At 56.0% G+C, this 20500-nt stretch overlaps 1 protein-coding gene across 1 annotated transcript in view; it reads left to right on the top strand.

Moving 5' to 3' along the window:
• Positions 1-11190, top strand: part of IQSEC3 (IQ motif and Sec7 domain ArfGEF 3) — a 115499-nt gene extending 104309 nt beyond the window's left edge. The window contains 4 exon segments of the mRNA XM_017864631.1: positions 1913-2005; positions 4067-4116; positions 7532-7640; positions 7643-11190. Of these exon segments, the coding sequence (XP_017720120.1) occupies positions 1913-2005; positions 4067-4116; positions 7532-7640; positions 7643-7965 (575 nt within the window). The 3' untranslated portion in view covers positions 7966-11190.
• Positions 11191-20500: the final 9310 nt, after the last annotated feature.

Raw genomic sequence — 20500 nt, forward strand, 5'->3', positions numbered from 1 at the left:
ATCTGTTGGGTTATTTGAGTTCAGCGCCAAAACAAACAGATTCTTTTCAAGGGCTGCACTGGATCCCCAGAGAGGCCACCTCTGCTATTGTTCTGGAGCATTTTCAAGAAAGCACCTTGAAATGGCTTCACCTCTCTCATTGTCTGACTGTCCCAGATGGCTCTGCACTGCCCTGGGGGACCGTAGCACACCAAGTGGCACCAGCATTGCTGGGAGAGGCACCTTCCCCTATCAGCGCAGGAGCAGCATTTACCCCGCTTCCTAAAGTCACAGAGGAGCAGACAGTGTCAGAATCTGTCCTGTCAGGAGGTGAATATTCTCTCCTGCTGCCTCAAGGGTAAAAGAGCAGGAAGAAAGGCTCATGCTGGCTCTTAGTCTTCACTGGAGAGAAAGGGAAGGAACAGCTGAGGGAAGAGGAAGGGCAGGCCAGGGAGACAGGGAGGAAAGGAAGCCAGGAAAAATAAAATAAAAGAAAATGGGCTGGACTCAGTGGCTCACACCTGTAATCCTAGCACTCTGGGAAGCTCAGGAGGGAGGATTGCTTGAGCCCAGAAGCTCAAGAACAGCCTGGGCAACAGAGCAAGTCCTCGTCTCTACAAAAAAGAAAAGAAAACGGAAAACAGTATCAGCTACCATTTATTGAGGACTTATTATATGTCAGGCACTGGACTAATTCTCACGACAGCTTTCCATAGTGGGCATTATTTTCCTCATTTTACAATAAGGAAACAGGCTAAAAGCACTTAGGGAAGTTGTCCAGGTTCGCAGTCAGTGACAAAACAAGGTTTGCATCCAATGGCCCAGGACTCCTCACTTGTAATTATGATGCTAATTTCTCCAAAGCCAAGAGAGCCCCTCTGGGGGAGAGAAACAACTCTCAGTTCAGTAAAAATATTTAGCATTGATCGATGGTGTGATTTAGGCAATCAGGACAAATTGTTCTGGTTTGGGGGCCTACAGTTCAGTGTCCCTGGTTTCTAGACAACCAGAGAGACTAAAATGGAGCCCAGGAGAGTAGCTTTAATAAAAGGAACTTGAGTTATGTCTCCTGGAAAAGAGAAGCAGGAGGAGTGATTTAATAATCATGTCAAATCTCCAAGGATGGCAGCCGGCAGTTCTGTAGCTCCATTGAGAGAAGAGCAAGAAAGAACAGGTTTCCAATCCAGTGGGAGGAATTAAAGTTGAGTACCTAGACAGATGTCCTGGCCCCACAGGCTTGCAACTTCCACACCCTTGGTATGGACTTTTCTCCTTGGGAGAGCTTTGAACACCTTGTGGAGGCTCAGCCGGCCAGGCAGGCTCCATCCTCCCAGGTGCCGGGTGGAGAGGTGAGGTGTCACCCCTGTCAGCAAGCTCTGCTGTGCCAAGTGCTTCTCACACAATGTAACAAAACTGATACAGGTTGGAGCAAAAGTAATTGCGGTTTTTGCCGTTACTTTCACACGCACCTTAATACTTACGGAGTACGGGTCACTAGCCAGGCCTTGTCCTCAGTGCTTTATGTGTATTTCCCCATGCAGTCCTCTTAATGACACCTTGAAGCGGGCACAGCTGTCCTCTCAAGTGAGGCATGGAGAGGTTGGATAACTTGCCTAAAGCCATACAGCCAGGGAGTGTCAGAACCAGGATTCAAACCCAGGCAGTTCACCTCCCTCATATCAGCCTCTTCTGTGCCTCTCTGATGTTCAAGCAGATATGATCATCCCCATGTACAGATGAGGAGACCGTGGTTCCGAGGGGGTATTTTACTTGCTATTCAGTGGTGGGGCCAGACCCGAGATCCGTGTTTCACAGCATGTGCTGGGACCTCTCGGCTTCTTCCTCCCCTTCCTGCCTGCCCCTCATTTCCTCCCTTACTTCTGTGTGGTTGAGGTTATGGTTTCTCTTGCTCACAGGCCTCTCTATTCCTTAGGGGAGCTGGAGAAGCAGCAGGGAACAAAGACACTCTCCTTCAAGCCCAGCGGAGCCCAGGGGGACCCACCGTCAAAGCAAGGATCGCCGACAGGTGAGCCTCGGCTCTGCCCAGGGCGCCAGCCCCCATGGAGGCCACTCAGGGACCCTGGGTGTGGGTCCTGGGCAATCTGCAGGGAGAGTTGCCCGTTCCCATGGCATGTTTCTTTCTGCTGAGGAGTGCCAGGCTTGCTTTCTTTAATCTCATGGGTTTAAGTGGCGGGAGTAAGGAGGAAGGCAAGAGAGAAATGTGTCTGTCCATTTTGCAAACTGCACCAGAGTTCTGGAGTCTGTGAGATGTCACTGTCTGCCCTGGAGGAGTCAGGCAAGAGTCCGGGCATCCCGGCCCCAGCAGGGAGGCCTTCCCTCCTGCAGCCAGGCTGTGTTGACGAGGTGAGGTCAAGAGAAACCCCATAAGGAACACTCTCCCACCAGGCAGGGTAAGAGGGCAGGGTGACCAGAAGGATCTAGATCTTGCTCATCTCTGGACAGTACCTTCACTAATGAGGCAAAAGCACTCCCTAATCCCTGGCTCAGGTCAGCAAACCCCAAATCCAGAGAGACCCTCAAACTCCACTTTTCTAATGGTTTCTCCAATTGAATTGCTCACTCCAGCCAAGTCAAGTTGGCTCCAGAGGTGGCACCTCCTTCGGCCAGGTTCCCTAGACCTGCGTCCTCCGCCCCCAAGGGCCCCTACCTTCCACCTCCTACCCCAACCTTACCCCCACCTGCAGGGGATCAGGAAAAGTTGCCACCACCTCCCCTCCACCAGCCCCAAATAAAGAGAACGAGGAGAGATGCATGAGAATTCAGTCTCATTCCAGTGAAATCCCAGCAAGCCATCCACAGCTGTCCACCAATTAGTTAACTCAGTCACTTACTCTCACACTCAACAAACACTTCTCGAATGGCTGCTGCCCCGTGCAGAGCACTGGAAAGCCAGGATCATAGCGAGACGCCAGCTTGAGCTGAGAAACTCCAGTGGGCTCCATGCGGCCCATGACCCGCCACAGTTGGCCCTGACTCCTGACTTGAAACAGGCAGCAGCACAGGGACTGGTTACGGCAGTGAGGACATGAGATTCGCTTTCCAAGCAGGACATGGGGCTCTTTTCGCTATGTAGAGATTCTCACTGTGATGGAATCTTCCCTATGTGGGTTTGACCTGCCATGGTGCGTCCATACTTCTCCACGCTGCCTGATTTCAGCTGGCCTCTTCATTTCTATAAGGTCATAGGGCACGGGTCGCCGCTTGTTTTCTCAGCTGTGACACCCCAGAGCTAGCCCTCAGCTGTGTATTATTCCCTGCCATTCCTTCCTGCCTCTCCTTTGGAGGCTGCCCGCCCTGGTTAGGCCCAGATGCCTGTCCCCAGGGATGTGTCCCTTAGTTCCTTCCACAGCTGGGTCTGTCTCATTCCCAGACAATGGTGCAGCTCCCTCTACTGCTGCAGGAAGCAGAGGACTGAGCACAGCAGGGGAAACTGGCACCCCCAGGGGTTGGGAAATGAGAGGGGCTCCTGTGGGGGGAGGGGAAGCTGGGAGTGACTCAGCCAGTAAGAGCCAATGAGCTATCCATGGAGGTCCGCAGGGTCCCTGCTGCTGTGCCAGGCCAGCCAGAAGGCCCTCAGAGTAATTACAGAGCCATTATCGGCTGTTACTGTGCCAGGCACTGCAGTGAGTGCTGTGCAGGCCTCAGCCCATTCGGTCCTCCCCCCCAGCCAGTCTGCAGGGCTGGGAGCAAAGAAGTGTGGCTCACACTCCAGGAGCCTGTGATCCATGGAGGCTGATGAATGTGGCGCCCACAACCCAGGCCTCCTCCAAGCCAGCTTTCGCAGTTCGTCCTGGGAAGGCTTTGACTGGGGGTAAATCAGATTCCACAATGCCAACTTGAGAAAGAGCGCCAGAGATCTTCTAGTCTGTGGCAGCCCAGAGAGATGTAGCATCTCGCCCAGGTCACACAGCTCCTAAGTGGCAGAGTGGGACTCCCAACCTCCGCTCCAGTGAGGGGCAGTGTGACCCCGAGTCTTAGCTGCAGAGATGCTTGAGGGGCGCAGGGGAGGGCAGGTAGCTCATTCTCAGCCAGTAGAGAACGAGCCCTGTGCTCTTTGCATTCAAAGCCAAAAGGGAGGCCGCGCTCAGGGAGAAGCCGGCGGAGAGCACGGTGGAGGTAAGTGGAGCCCTGGTTGCCCAGGTGAGTGACTCCCTGCCCCTTGTCCTTCTTCTCACCGTCTCTGTTGTTTCTCTTCTCAGGTATTAATCAATGCCTCCCCAGCCCGACTCACCATTTTACCAATTTCAAGAGATACAATTAAAAGTTACTGCTAGCATGGGTAATGCCACTGTTCCAGCGCCTAATTAAGCCGTGAGCTCTTTCTCCCCTTTCCCCAGCCTGCTGCCCTCCGAGGCCGAGCTCCCAGACTAACACACTGGAGACGGAGCTCACGACACGCTAGGGCCATCCTTCCTGTGTGCCCCCAAATCCACCTCCCCAGGAAGTGCTCACTGCTCCCCCAGTACTTGCTGTATCAGAGAACCTCACATCCCCTTCCCCAAGTCCTCCCACCCTCCATAGCGGGGAGCCTGGGCTCCGCCGGAGAGTCACCCCTTAGGCCAGGCCCCAAAGGATCACTTCTGGGGCAGACCCTGCCCTCTTGGACACCTGGGGCCAGGTTGGAGAATTGAGACTTGGGGGCCGGAGGGAGGGGGAACTCCTCCCTGGAACAGCTGGTCCATCTGGAAAGCTGGCCATGGCATAGGGATGTGTGCAAAAGAAAATGAGACAGAGTAGGGTGGGGCTGTCTTGGGGGCTTTCCTGGGGTAAGAGCAATAAGCCTGAAGACTGTCTGTGGTGGAGGGGAGGCTGCCCATCTCCACGTCACATAGCGAGGGACTGCAGAAGACCCAGCAGCAGCTGGTCCCTGCCAAACTCCCACAGTGCCACCTATGGGAGGAGCGTGCAGGTGCCCCTACAAGCCTCGTGAGCCCCAGCCCTCTCCCACTGGGTCCTCTTGCACCCCAGTGAGTCCCAGCTCCACTCCTTTCCTGCCAGACCTCCCGGAGCCACCAGCTGCTCATATAGACCACCTCCCTTCCCAGCCCCTACTTTGAGCCGGAGGGAGCCCCATTAGGTATCTTATTAAAGTGCCCTGCCCACCAGTCTGACTAAGCCCTGGAAAGAAGCAGGACACCCCAGGGGAGCTCAGTGTCTTCTCTCTCTCCCATGGCCCCCCACCCCCCACACACCCGTGTCTGGAGGAGGCACCTTTACAAGGAGGAGCTTCCTGCCCCAGCAGCTGACAAGCCCCCAGGGTGGGTATTCTATTCCCCGCCCCCCTCCACTCCCCATCCTCCGCAGCTGCCCGTTCTTGAGCCTTGCAGATAAACACACCTGTACCCAGCCCTCTGTTCTGTTCTGCCAGCCCTGCCCTGCCCTAGCCTGAGCTGCCCAGGGAGGACAACCAACCCCACGCTCTCCTCCCTCCTGCCCTGCCTAATGGCATATGGCTATCTGCAAGGCTGCCACCCTCAGCTAGCTCCAGGGCCCCGCCAGCCTCTGCTCTCCTGCGCAGAGGGCAGCCTCGCCTCCCATGGCCTCAGCTGGACCCCAAGCTCTCTCTCCTCTGCCCTCTCTCTGCCGTTGCTGGCCAAGCCCCTCTGGCAGGTGCTTCTCCATCTTCTCTGAGCTGTTCTGACCTGCTGCCCATGTTCCATCCTCTGTCTCCCCCTTCCCCTCATTCTTTCTTTCATGAGCAGGGAGGTGAGAAGGGGGTCAGATGAGAGGACATTTTGCTGTCACTTCCTGCTTTACACTTACCACTAAAGAGAAAGTATCCAGACTGAGGTGGGGCTGGGGGTGCAGTGGAGGGACCAGAGCAGGGGAGGTAAATGGGAGGCACAGGCTGTGGCCCAGAGCGGGCGCTGCATGGGGAGCCTCAGGGAGAAGGACTGCTCAGGGGATGTGGACTGGGACAGCCAGACATTCGCCTGGGGAGGGCTGCTGCCAAGTCCAGGTGGAGGGAGGCAGATGAGCACAAGCCTGTCCTGGCTGTCTCAGGCCCCATGTCTCGTGGGGAGGAATTCAGAATACAAGCAGGAGGGGAGAGGAACGGGTGCCCTCCAGTGGCTTCTGCCCGAGTGAGGACCCTGGAGGGATCCCCAGAGGCAGGTGGGCCCCAGCCGTGCTCTCTGCCTGCCGTGTCTTGGAAGGACAGTGAGGGGCTCCGGGAACCTTGGTTTGTTTAGGGGGAGGACCTCAGGCCTGGAAAATGTGCTGAGGTTGGAGGCTGAGAAGGAAAAATAAAGCCTGCGACATGCCAACTGTGGCAGTAGGGCTCATGAATATTGAGGGGGCAGACAAAGGCCCGGGGAGCCTCAGGAGGGAAGTTGCCCCCTGGGAGTACACAGGTCAGGGTGTCCCTGAACTGCACCTGCAGCCAAAAAACAGGATGAGGACATGCTGGTGTAGGGTTCCGGGGTAGTTTTGGGCTGGGCCAGCTGGGTCTAGGCCTGGGATGAGCTACCTCCCCTGCAGCTTCCGTTTCCCCCTCAGTGCTCTGAGCACCAGCCCCAGGTGGTGTTGCCTGAGGACAGATGGCAGCCCAATGGGAAGATCCTCAGAGAGGAGGAGGGTCTCAGCCTCCCCCAGAGGACCCAGGTGTTTGGAGGGGATGGTGTGGTGTCGTAGCCATGGGCAGGGGAGCTTGGGGGTGGAACGATGTGAGGAGTTAAATCCTCCTCCTTCCAGAATCCTCTAGCCTCCCTTCCACCCATCTCCTCCACCTCCCGCTGCTTAGCAAGGGGAGGCCAGGCTAGTGACCTCCATGTCTGAGGGAGGAGGCTCATGCCCCGCCTTGGGGATCAAGGTTAGAGCCGTCTTGGGGGACCCGCTCCTGCAGCCAGGCAAGTTCACCAGGACCCAGCTTGGGCCAGAGTGACAGCTGGGGAGCTGACTCGGCCCTGGCTGTTTGGGCTGCTCTCGAATGCAGGGTCATGGCCTTGGGAGTCTGGGAGGACAGGTAGGTCCAGGTCACCCTCTGGCATTCTGCGGTTTAAGCCTCTATGATGTCAAGGGTACCAGTGATTCTTCCTCTACAACAAGGCTGGAGGGAACAGAGAGACATGAAAGGCTCAGAAATGCTTGGCTCTGTCCCTGGGTCTGCCCTCCTTTGCCTCAACACACTCCTGGGAGGTGGGGAGGAGCAAAGACTGTGGCCCCTGCTTTCAAGCTCAGAGTGTGGTGGAAAAGGAGTTGAGGAGTTTTTCCATGGCCTGGGGACACCCAGCAGCTCTGAACTCAGGCGGCAGAGGAATGCAGAGCCCATCCTACAGATGGAGAGACTGAGCCCGCAGAGCAACGCCGCTTACAGTCAGTGGCAGGACATGCCAGCCTCTCGACTCCTCTCTCTCTCCTGGGCAAAAGCCAGGGTCAGAACCCAGTCTTCTTGCGGGTAGAGAGATGGAGAGAGGGTCACAGTGAGGGCTGAGAGTGGGAGGGAGGCCGGGGGAGGCTCAGGGCAGCCTGTCCTCACAGCTGGGAATTAGTCTTGTAACATTTCATGCTTCTCTGGCTGTTTCTAAACTAGGTGTCAATTCACAACAGGCTTCAAACGTCCCAGCACAACTCCGGGCTGGGGGCCGAGAGGGGAGCACCGGTGCCGCCACCAGACCTGCCGCCTAGCCCCCTGAGACAGCAGCCCCGCCACTGCCGCCGCCGCCACCCACACCCCCGGGCACCCTGGTGCAGTGCCAGCAAATTGTCAAGGTCATTGTCCTGGACAAGCCCTGCCTGGCCCGCATGGAGCCCCTGCTGAGCCAGGCTCTCTCCTGCTACACCTCGTCCTCCTCTGACTCCTGCGGCTCCACACCCCTGGGCGGCCCTGGCTCTCCGGTCAAGGTCATCCACCAGCCTCCGCTGCCCCCGCCCCCACCCCCCTACAACCACCCTCACCAGTTCTGTCCACCAGGCTCCCTGCTGCACCGGCGCCGCTACTCCAGTGGCTCAAGGAGCCTGGTGTAGACTCTGCCACACTCCCCTGCTGCCCCGGGGAGGGCTGGCCACTGGGGGGCCTGGGCTGCCCCTCTGCTGCTCCCCACACCCTGGCACGATGCGTTCCTGGTCACTGATCACCATCATTTTGGGAAGAGAATCCCAATCCTGGCACCTGGGTTTGCCTCATCCAACCATCCTTCCCTTTCTCAGCTGCACCCCGACTCCAGTTCTGAGACACACCTCACTCTCCTGGGGCCCTACACAGCCTCTTTCCCTGGCCACCACTTTCCCCCACTGGACCATGGACTGAAGAAAACTGGAGCTGAGGGTCTAACTAGCTTGCAGGCTTTGAGTCTGCTAGTGCCTGAGGGCCTCGGGCCATGGGGCAGCAGCATGAGGCTGGGCCAGCCGGCAGTGGAGCACTAGACAGAAGGCGGCTGGCTCGCAGCCCAGAACTAGTGCCTCTGTGGCTGTGCCGAGGGGAGGAGGGTTGGTCCCACTCCCTGGAGGGACAGGTGGGAGAAGTGAGGAGGGGGGCTTTTCTGCTGCCCCACCCCCAAGCCTGGCACTCTCAGGAAGCTACTCCTTGGTCCCCAGGGACGTTGGCTGTCCTGACCATGTCCTTCCCCCTCCTCCCAGGGCCTCTGCTTCCTCAGGAGCTGCCCAGACTCCAGAAAAGCTTGGAGAAAGGGAGGCGGGAAGAAGAGCACTTTAGCTCTCTGCGGGTCAGTTCAACAGGGCCATGGGATTGTGAGGTCATGGATCTGCAAAATGCACCTTTTTAAAGAGTTTCTTAGTTCCCCAGCCCCAGCTAATACCCAGCCAGTGTCGTGTGCGCATAGGCATGTGCACATAAACATGCATGAGAACCAGGCCGTTCCTTCCGTTGTGCAAGCAGAAGTGGAGACGGGGCAGTGATCTGCCCAGCAGAGATGGGGCTCGGCCGGAGGCAGGGCTCCCTCCTGAGTCTGTGGCCTCCAGGAGGGACTTGGGTGCAGAGCTAAGCAAGAAAAACGGGCTCCAGAGACATATGCATTTCCCCTGCATCCCTCAGCCTTTAAATGTTTCCCCCTCCTAGAAGGTTCTAGACCTCCCCTTCCAGCAGGGGTGCCCAAGAGTCCCTGGACCCTCAAAATTGCAAAGGAGGCCCAAGCACGGCTCACTGACCTCCCAGGGCCCAGCAAGATGGGATAGCCAGCCTTAGGTGGCCCCACGAGCTCAAGCCTGGGGAAGGGCCCCTCCCCAGCCAGATGAGAGGCAGCCACCCCAGAGACAACAGGAGCCGTACCATGGCCTGCCCAGTCAGGCCCTATCAGGATGTGTCTGTACCAAGCCTGGCCAGGCTCCAGTTCTGTGCCAGCAGCTCATTGCTGTCCTGTGTGTAGGTCCCCCCCACACTTGGAGCCTGTGGTTAAGGCCTCCTGGGAGAGGAAGTGAACATGAGTCAAGTGTGACATGGACTTGAATCTCCCCACCCTTCCCCTGCCCTGCCCCACCTGCAGTAGCCAGGCCAGGTAGGAAGCAAAGATCATTCCCGGCTCTCAGAGGTTCCAGATGACCTAGTTTCATTTTGTGTGTGTGCGTATGTGTGTGTGTGGTCACTCAGACGTCACTGTGATATCACCCAGTGAGTCTATTTCTGGCCCTGTCTTTGTCGGCCCAGTTTCCGTAACTTGCAGCCAATTTGCCCTCTCCCCTGTGGCTGCCAGCCCGTCTGCCCCTCCGTGTCCTTGCTGCCCTGGCCCTCCTGTTTTCTCTAACAGAGATGCTCCAGTCATTGCATTTCAGAGTGGAGCAGACAACAGATGGGGTGCACAAATTCAGACCCCTCTGATGCCCTTAGCCAAGGCAGGGATCGCCCTTAAAGTGAAGGCCTGGACAGAAGGTGTCAGGGACTTGGGAGGAGGTGGAGTTGTGGGGATGGGAGTGGAGGAATCTTAAAATGAGGGAAGCTGAAAATAGAATGAAAACGATGACTAAGAGGCAGGAGTGCTAGGTATGGGGGAATAGGAACTATGAACTAAATATACTTGGGGGTGGGGGCCGGGGACACTGTCCCAGACAGCCCTGGCATGACAGGCAGGACCCTGCCCCCTGCTCACATAGCTCTTCAAGCTTACAAAGTACCCTCTCCCCTGTTGAGGGGCACAGCAACCCCAGGCCCTCCCTCCCACCTCAGCTGAAGCCCAGATCTTCCAAATTGGAACCAGCAAAAGTCTTAGGGCTGGCGCACATGTGGACCTCCATCTGAGAACCTGGACTCTCAGGCACCTCGGGGTCCCTGCCCCAGGGCAGAGGCCCACCCCTTGGGTCGGTGCAGAGGCTACCCTGGGCCCCACTGGCAGCACAGGGAGTCTGCAGAAAGCAGCCCGGCCTGGGGTCAGCATCCCATGGAGCCAGTCCAGAGCTGGGAGGGGCACTCAAACCCTGAGGGCCTGGGGCAGGACACAGCTGCCCTCCTCACTGTCAGGGGAAGCGAGTGCCCAACATCTGCAACCCTTCCCTGCTCAGTCCCCAGGCCAAGGTTGGGCCTCCTTGCCGTCCCCAGAACTTAGACCTCGGGGACCTGGGAAAAGCCGCCTGCTCCCTCCCGATGGCAGCAGACAGGGCAGGGCCTCCAGCCCCGCAGAGGACCAGTGGGGGGCGCTCTTAGGCCTTCCTGCTCTCCCAAGGTTGTGGGGACAGTAGAGTGCTGACTGAGCCCCAGACTCAATCACCCAAAGATGGCCCCACTCTGTCCACCCCAGACCTTTGGGAGATCTGAGTCCCTCTCCTGATTTGATCCATTTGGCCCCAACTCCGGAGTCTGGAATGGGAGATGAAACTAGTTTTCCACCCACTTTTGGGGAAATCCCACTCCTAGATCTCTGGCAAGCCCTGCCGGCAGCTTGTCCTGGAAGCCTGCCTGTCTCCACAGGTGTCTTGTTCCAGCACACACTGATGAGCCCTGCGTCTTCGAGCCCCTACGCCACTGGTCCCCACGGCCCGCCAGGAGTCTCTTTGTACCCACTAGGCTTCCCTGATGACCATCTGTCTGTCCGTCCCTGTGTCTGCTGTACATACCTCCTGCTGTACCTACCCTCTCCCCACACACCCGTCACCCATGAGAGAGAAACCTCTCTAGGGAAAGGCAGGGTGGCTGCACCCAGCAACTAATCCAAATGGCAAATATTTTGTAACAAAATAGCCCAGAGGTATTTTATCTGTTCAATTCATAGAGTTTTAGAGATTATATTGAAAGATGTCACTTGAGCAAACTGTGTCGGTGCAGCTTCTTTCGCTCTCCCAGCAGAGAGGGTCCGCCTTCAATCAGAGCATCTCTTCGGTGAGGATTTGAGAAGGACACTGGTGCCCTCAGCCTCTCAGGCTGCTCTCCCCTGGCCACAGCAGCACTATTCCTTTACCCCAGGATAATGCACTCAGGTCCCATGGTTAGGAACCCCTGTCTTCAATAAAGGAGACTTGGGTGTGGGAAGATAAGGTAAGTCTTCCGATGGGTGGGCACTGGCAGAGCTGGGGACAGGGCTAGGAAACTGACCACCGTGTGTGTGGGCCTGACCCCGCTAACATATGCATACACGCCCTCACTCCCCCTCCCTGACCACACACACACACACAGCTTCCAGCCAGTCCAGAAAGCAGGCTACAGTGGAGACCAAAGGCAGCTTTGGAGGGAGGAGGCCCCACGGCAGTCAGTACACCCGGGACCACCTCTGGCCTGCTTGGCTCTCTGCAATGAAGAGTGAGGGTTTATCAGGGTGCGGGGGAGGCCATCCCACTGGCCATGCCGGACATCAGCTCCCAAAGCCTGACTTCAGTGGCAGGGTCTGGTTTGTCCAGCCCCTGGGTCCAGTCTTCCTGAAATGCAGGAGCAATGGGGCCCAGGAAAGGACTGGAGGAAGATTGTTGGGGATGGTGCACAAAGCCGCAGAGAGCAATTCAGCAAACATCTGCTGAACCCCACAGTGTGCCAGGTCCCCCACTGGGAGCCAGAAGGGATGCCAAGGTTCTGGGAAGGATACGGACATGACAGTAACCAAGTGGCTGTGAGGAAGCAGGGAAGGCTGGAATGAGGACTGGGAGAGGGGCAGGGGCCCAGCCAGGTGTTCACAGCCAGGTGCAATGCTCAGCTCAGCTCCATGGGGCTTGAGATGGGGTGGTTCTCCTGGTTGGGGAGAGAGGAGAGAGCCTTCCAGCAACACTGAGTCGTCAGAGTAGAGCCATTGGCTCCCCCGGGACACCCGAGGGCACCCAGCTCTCCTGGTGACCAGAGTTCTGAACACCTAGAAATCCCAACAGCTTCAGGACCTTCCCCAGGCTGGCTCCTGTCGTTCCCAGCTAAAGGGAAAGGAAGCTTGACCTCACCCTCTTCCCAGGAAATGGGAAATTCCAGAATAAGCTGGAAGCCAGCTATGACCTGTCCCATCCTGGGAAATCTCTGACCTGCGAAGCTGAGGACTGACCCCTTGAGAGCACTCTGCGGGGAACCAGCTCAGCCCAGGCCTGGGAGAGAGCCAAGGGCCAAGACGGCCCTGCTGCTATCTGTGCCGGATGCAGGCCTATGGCACCGTTCTCCAAATCTCGGGCCCCTCAGGTCATCTAGGATGAATACTTGTCCCTCCAGCGAGAGGAAGACCATCCTGTTCTGACAGAGCCCGTCTGGTGGTCCAGGCCCCTCTGTGCCCATCTGCCATAGGGATGGAGAGCTACGGTCCATGCATCGCCCTCCATAATGACCCTCTGCAGATGGGAGAATGTCAGACTCATCAGTCACTGACTTAGAATGCTCCTAGTAAGGGGTCCCAGGATGTACTGGTTTCTGGCTGAAAGCAGTGGCCCAGAGCTCGTGCTGGAAATCAGGATGGACTGAACGGTAAGTTTGTGACCACCTGCTGAGCACTGTTCTAGGTGCTGGGGGCTATGCAGTGAAGGGGACAGGGAAGGTTCACACCGGCGGGTGCCATCAACAAGAAATGGAACAGCTGCCTTCACATAGAGGATGGTGACCCAACTGGGGTGATGGGGAGAGCCTGTTTTAGGGTGAATATTCAAAGAAGGCTCTCCAAGGAGGAGAATTCAACAAGGTCAAGGTCCGGTCTGAGGTGAACAGTTCAGAGACCATCACTTCAGGTCAAATGACCACATATTTATGAGGCAGAAACCAAGACAATTTGTCAAAAAATGGTTTCCTGATATATGCATTTACTTACATGAAAAAATCTTATGAAAGTGTAAACATGAATTTCAAAACATCTTTACTGAGGAAAGCAAAATTGGTCTTCTAGCAAATCCAGGGCAGACGGTCACCACAGTCACAGGCCAGGAGAGGAAGTGCTTGAGAGTGGGCAGTCAGGCGCTCCAGCCGGGCAAGGATGAGGCCGGGGGTGGGACAGAGCTAAGGCCACGTGGGCAGCTGCCACTGCAGGAAGACCAGGCCACCAAAGTAGACCACAGAAAGCACACACCAGCAACAGTGAAGTCAAGCTAGCCTGAGCCGAGGCAGCTGCTACCCAGAGCAAGCACGTGCTTGTGTGACCCTGCGTGTGGATGGGGAGAGCAGCACACTCCAGGTCAAGGCAGCCTGCAGGCAGCCTGCTGTCCACCTCCTCCTCTGTCGCCTCAAACCAAGAGGCTCAGGTTTGCCATTTTTAAATTTTTCCTGTATTTATGTTTCAAAGAAGGGGCCTTGGTCTGTCGCCCAGGCTGGAGTGCACTGGTATGATCACAGCTCACTGCAGCCTGCAACTCCTGGGCTGAAAGGACCCCGCCACCTCAGCTTCCCAAGTAGCCCAGACAACAGGTGCATGCCACCATGCCCTGCTGATTTTTACATTACTATTATTATTATTTTTGTAGAGATGGGGTCTCTCTCCAGCCTGGCCAACATGGTGAAACCCCATCTCTACTAAAAATACAAAAATTAGCCAGGCGTGATGGCGTGCGCCGATAATCACAGCTACTCAGGAGGCTGAGGCACGAGAATCGCTTGAATCCGGGAGGCGAAGGTTGCAGTGAACTGAAATCATGCCACTGCACTCCAGCCTGGGCGACAGAGCAAGACTCTGTCTCAAAAAATGAAATAAAATAAAAAAATAAAGATGGGATCTCTCTCTATATTGCCCAGGTTAGTCTTGAACTCCTGGGCTCAAGGGATCCTGTCACCTCTGCCTCCTGAGTAAACTGAGACTACAGGTGTGCGCCACTATGCCTGGCTAATTTTGTATGTTTTGTAGAGACAGAGTCTCACTATGTTGCCCAGGCTGGTCTCGAACTCCTGGCCTCAAGGGATCCACCCACCTCGGCCTAGGCTTGCCATTCTTAAATAATGGAATGGACTCCATGGCCTATTGCCCAGCAGTCCCAGGGAGTCCAGGGGCTAACAGCCTTTCACATCTCAGCGTGAACCCCACAGAATTGAAGAGAGATTGATTTCTCCTTCAAGGGGCTGACACTACATGGCTATGGCCCTTGGCACGCCTCCTCCCACCCCAGCTCTGACAGATGCGGCCAACTGATCATTGCTTTCTGGGAGTCACCGTCAATCCCATGTGCTGACTCCGGGCTGAAATGAACTTGCCAGCCGCCCCGTGGTGTCCTCATGGAGACACCTGCAAGGAAGGCATGTGACGGGCGGCGGCTTAGAGCAGGGGCAGCAGGTTGGAGGTGAGGCCCTCCTAGTGCCACTGCTCTCAGGTCACTCATGGACAGCAAGCAGCTCTGGGGGTGCTGGCTTTGGCTTCTGAGCTCTGCCCCTCAGGGACTCAGGGCTGCTTCCTGCCAGGACTCCTCACTACTCAGCAACCCGTCAACTACCCTGTGCCCCGGGTCCCCTCACTCGCCTTCCTCAGGGTGAGCCACATGGCCACCAGGGTCCCAGACGAAGGTCTGAAGATGCCCAGGCAAGAAGGACGCTCCGTCCAGGGCAGAGCCTTTGGAGCAAAAGCAGACCCTGTGGAGGGCAGGGGAGGCGCTCCTTCCGGGAGAACATGAGGCCCAGCCAGAGCCAGTGGCCTGGAGCCACAGGCTGAGTTCTGATCTGCTCCCCTTCCCTTCCCAGGACAGCAGCCAGGCCCCAAGACAGACCCAAGCCCAGGTCAGAGTCAGGGAGGTTAACTGAGGGCACAGGAATGAGGGGTGCAGAGGGGACAGGTCCAGAAGTGGTTCTGCCAGAATTCCCTTCTGGAGGGGCTGGAGGAGAGGGAGCTGGAGCGCAGCGGGTGGGTGGATGGGAGCACTCTCCTCCCCTGCGCCCTCCCTCCCATGCCCCTGCAGGTCTGTGTGGGTTCCCTCCCTGGGGAACCAGGCTGCCTAACCCACCAGCTGGCCCCTAGCACCTCAGCGCTTCCTGCTCCCATGACCCTAAGGATTAAGTGACCTCAAGCCTGGCTCTGGGAAAACTGTGGGAACCCGCCCCTGGGAAGATGACCTGGCTGTTACTCCCACGTTTCCAACTGCCTAGACAGACCTGCCTTGCCCTCCTTTCCTCGAGAAACCCTAATCCCCTTTCCTTCTGAGACATCTGGGCTAGGCACCAACCTCCCTCCCTGAGCCCTCAGAGGGAACGGAACGCAAGGGAGTCACAGAGCCCTCAGTGCCAGGCCTGCAGGCTGAGTCACAGGCCAGTCATCCTTCTATGGCTAACAGGACCACTTCACTTAAGAGGTTCAAAAAGAAGAACAGAATAAGCCCAAAGGAAAGACATCATAAAGGCAAAAGCAGAAGTAATAAAATAGAAAATAGATATACAATAGAAAATATTAACAAAACCAAAAGTTAGTTCTAAGAAATGACTAATAAAGTTGATATGAATGCTGCAGAGATTTTCAAAATAAAATACTTCAACTATAAACCTATGGCAATAATTTTGAAACCCTCCACAAGATGAACGCTGTCCTAGAAAAATATCTTACCAAATCTTAGTCAAGAACAAACAGAAAATTTGGGATGTATAACTGTTAAGTTAAAGTGGAATAGCTAATTACAAGCCTTAGAGCCAGGAATCTCAGCACTTCGGGAGGCCAAGGCAGGAGGATCACTTGAAGCCAGGAGTTCAAGACCAGCCTGGGCAACATAGTGAGACACCCTCTATACACAGATTTTAAAAACAAGCCAGGCATGGTGGCATGCAACTGTAGTCCCAGCTACTCAAAGGCTGAGGTGGGAAGATCACTTGAGCCCAGGAGGTTGAGGCTGCAGTGAACCACGACTGCACCACTGAACTCCAACCTGGGCAACAGAGCGAGACCCTGTTTCAAAAAAAAAAAAGAGAGGGCCAGGTATGGTGGCTCAAGCCTGTAATCCCAGCACTTTGGGAGGCGGAGGTGGGCAGATCACTTGAGTTCAGGGGTTCAAGACCAGCCTGAGCAACATCGTGAACCCTCGTCTCTACCAAAAATACAAAAAATTAACGTCACTCCAGCCTGGGTGACAGAGTGAGACTCTGTCTCAAAAAAAATAAAAAAGGCCGGGCACAGTGGCTCAAGCCTGTAATCCCAGCACTTTGGGAGGCCGAGATGGGCGGATCGCGAGGTCAGGAGATCGAGACCATCCTGGCTAACACGGTGAAACCCCGTCTCTACTAAAAGTACAAAAAACTAGCCGGGCGAGGTGGTGGGCGCCCGTAGTCCCAGCTACTCGGGAGGCTGAGGCAGGAGAATGGCGTAAACCCGGGAGGCGGAGCTTGCAGTGAGCTGAGATCCAGCCACTGCACTCCAGCCTGGGCGACAGAGTGAAAACTCCGTCTCAAAAAATAAAAAAGAAAAAAGAAGGAATGTCTGTTCACCACCGCCCACCCCCCACCCCCAAGAAAAATCACACACACAACACCAGGCCAGACGATTTTACAAAATCTACTACACTTCAGGGAACAGATAATTCCAATAGCCTATTAACTCTTTCAGAAAAGAGAAAGAGAAAGAACATCTCCAAACTCCTTTTCATGAGCCTAGTGTAATCTTACAAACAAAAACTAAAGCAGACAAGGACGACATGAGAGAAGACTACCAGCCAATCTTGCTATGGGCATAAATTCAGAAATTCTAAACACTTTATTAGCAAACGGAGCCCAGTATTGAATAACAAAAAAAGATATGCCATAACCAAGTAGGGTTTGCCCCAAGAATGAAAAGATGATTAAATACTAGAAAAATATAATACTGAGTTACAGTAACAAATTAAAGGAGAAAAACAATATGATCATCTCAATAGATGAAGAAAAAGCAATCCATAAAATTCAACCCTTACTATTGATTTGAAAAAAACCTATAGAACTTGGAATGGAGGAAAACCTCATAGCCTAAGTAAATGGTATCTATCAAAAGTCATCAGCCGGCCAGGCATGGTGGCCCACACCTGTAATCCCAGCACTTTGGGAGGCTGATGTGAGTGGATCACTTGAGGTCAGGAGCCTGAGACCAGTCTGGCCAACGTGGTGAAATCCCATCTCTACTAAAAACACAAAAATTAGCCAGGCATGGTGGCTTATGCCTGTCATCCTGCTACTGGGGAGGCTGAGGCAGAAGAATCGCTTGAACCCGGGAGGCAGAGTTTGTAGTGAGCTGAGATCAAGCCGCTGCGCTTCAGCCTGGGCGACAGAATGAAACTGTGTCTCAAAAAAAAAAAAAAAAAAAAAAAAAAAGCAGCCGTCATACTAACGAAATGTTAGGATTCCTGTCAAAACCAGGAAGGAAGCAAGGATGCCTGCTGCCACCACTTCTAGTTACCAAATGAAGGAGACAAGAAAAAGAAAAAGAATCATGATCGGAGAAATAAAACTGTCATTATTTCCAGACAGTCTGATTGTCTGTGTAAAACACCCTAGAGAACCAAGAGGAAAAAAACTATTACGATTAACCCAGAGGAAAAGGCTGAGGCTGGACAGGGAGCCCAGGTCTCCGGACAGCTGGCCGGATACGGCGGGTCCCCACGCCTCACCCGCCATCATGGCTGCTCTCTGTCCTGCTCCCCCGGGAACCCCTCTCAATGACAGACCCAACTTCCAGCTGCACTTGTTGAGGACCCACTCTAGCTACCTTTGCTTGCTCCCTGTGCCGGGGGTCTTAGTGAGATGGTGACTGAGTCCTGCTTGGGGAGAGGATTTGCCCACTTCGAGTCCTGCATGCTGAGGTGCAGCGTCAGAGTTCTGGCCTCGGGGCCAGGGCCTTTTGGATGTGACAGCCACCCTTTGTGTGTTAGTGAGATGTGCTTGGGCAGAAAAAGCCTCAGAATGTGACTGCACCAGAAGTTTCTGCTAGACTCTTGTTATAGCCATGGGTTGGGCACTGACCCTGTGGAGGAACACGGGCCTGCAAGGGCTCAGCCTTGGCAGGCAGCAAGCTCCCCTCTCTGTGGCATCATCTGGCAACTTGTGCTCGCCTCCCCAATCAGTTACTTCCCAGTCACAGGCCAGCAGGCTCCTCAGACCTGACAGGCGATCTGCCCTGCTGTGGCCAGACTGGAAGCAGAGGGCACTGGAATGCAGGTCGCTAGGGCCCAGGGCACTGACCCACCTCAACCCTGTGCCACCTGCCAGGCTTGGCTCTCATCTCTCCCCATCCTCTCTGGCAAACACATCCTCCCATGGCCACTGCATCAATGGGTGGTTAACAAGCTTCTCATCCCTGTCAGATCCAATCAGCCCTTGTTGCTTCCCTGAGCGGCAGAACCCGCAGGGAAGCTGTGTGGGCTGGGTTGCCAGGAAGCTGGGCATGCGAGCACGGAGGTGGCAGGGACAGAGACAGCCAGTCTTCACCTCCTCATGGCAAGGAGAGGGTAAGCCCAGGGTCAGGGGAGAGGTCTGGAGGGGTCAAAAGAGGTGAGGCTGTGGGAGAGAGGCAGGCGCTCCGGCAGAAGAGAACCGGGGGGCTGAGGGATGCCTCTGATGAGGGGCCACGCCTGACCCTCAAAGAGGGTGACTCTTGCGCTCTGGGAAGTGGCCGCAACAGCACCCACAGGCCAGAGTGCACGCTGAAGCTTGACTGTCCAGGGGCACACTCAACCCAAGAGAGAGCCCACATGGGAGGAGCCGAGACCGTCCACCAGCAGCTACCAGCCGCTACCAGCCGCTGTCAGCCAGGCGAAGGAACTGCGAGCAACTGGACCCAAGGATGGGTATAAGTTACCTACTGCTATGTAAAAAACCCACCCCAAAACTTACGGCTTAAAACAACCATATGCATTTCTCACCTCCCATTGGGGTCAGGCATTCGGGGCCCACTTGGCTGGGCATTGCTGGGTCAGGCCCTCTGCCTATCTCAGCCAGGGCCGCTGCCACTAGAAGCCTTGGCCAGCTGGGAGGATACACTTCCAGGCAGTGTCTTCGCCTTGCAACAAGCTGCTGCTGTTGACCGTTGGTGGGAGGCCTCGGTTCCACATGGGCCTCTCTACTGGGGACTTGGGTCAACTGTCCCCCAGACAGTTGAGCTTTGGTGTATCTCTGCCATGTGGGCGCTGCTGTGGCCTGCCACTTGAGATGCAGCTCTGAAATGAGAGGTAGCCACTACCCTTCTTCGGGAGAGAGTCCATGCGGGAGAGGGACTTGATCCAGGATTAATGAATAACATCAAAGAGTGTGAGGTCCACACAGGAGCAGGCTGGAGCCTGTGGCCATCCTGCTACCACCCTTCTGAGGCACCAGGACTCCCGACCACTGCCCTCTGCTGTCCCTTCCATCGCACCCAAGGGCTCCTGTTCCCTCCCCTGCCCAAGGTTCTCCCTTCCTCCGCTAGGGCACAGGTTATGAATTCAAATGCCTGCAAAAGCGAATATGTGAAAAAGTCAGGTGTGACAGGCACTGGGGAGCCTGTGGCCAACTAGAGAGTGCCTGAGGGCTTATGCTGCAGAAATCAAGTTTTTCCTGCCATACTGGCCAAACAAATTGTAGCTGCCAGATTTGGCCTCTGTCCACCAGTCTGCAACTCAGACACCGTAGGAGATGAGATGAAAGCAAAGCCAGATCACGACCCCACAGCTGCCCCTGACGCACGCATGTCGTATGCACACCCACCCACACACACACAGGCACACACACACACACCTGTACCGGTGCTCTGGGCAGAGGAGAGCGAAACAGTTGCCCCTTGCCCAGGTTGTGGAGCCATTAGGCTGGATCCCTGTGAACCGCGAGGTTGGCCCAAAGTCCCTTTCCCGCACTCCCCTGTTCCCTCCGTCCACCACCATCCAGATCCCTTCGGACTCATCCAGAGAAGGGGAGCGATGGAGGGCGGAGCTGTGGACGCTCTGGGCCAGGGCAGAGAGCTTGCGGGACGGCGGTGCGCTGAAGCCGGGGTTCTGGGGCGGCCGAGAGGATGGCGAATGGGCGCAGGGCGAGGGAATCTGAGAGAGGGCGGTGTGGTCAGCGGAGAGCGAGGCTCGGGAGCCGGAGCCAAGGCGCGCCCACCGGGGTGCAGCGCCCACCGGGGTGCAGCGCCCACCGGGGTGCAGCGCCCACCGGGGTGCAGCGCCCACCGGGGTGCAGCACGACGGGCGCCGCGGCGTTTGCAGGCGGGGAGACGGCGGCGGGAAGTACCGGACGAGCTGAGGGGCGCGGCCCCCCGCCCGGGGC

This window comes from Rhinopithecus bieti, unplaced genomic scaffold (assembly GCF_001698545.2).
Source record: "Rhinopithecus bieti isolate Rb0 unplaced genomic scaffold, ASM169854v2 scaffold_74548, whole genome shotgun sequence".
Lineage (NCBI taxonomy): Eukaryota > Metazoa > Chordata > Mammalia > Primates > Cercopithecidae > Rhinopithecus > Rhinopithecus bieti.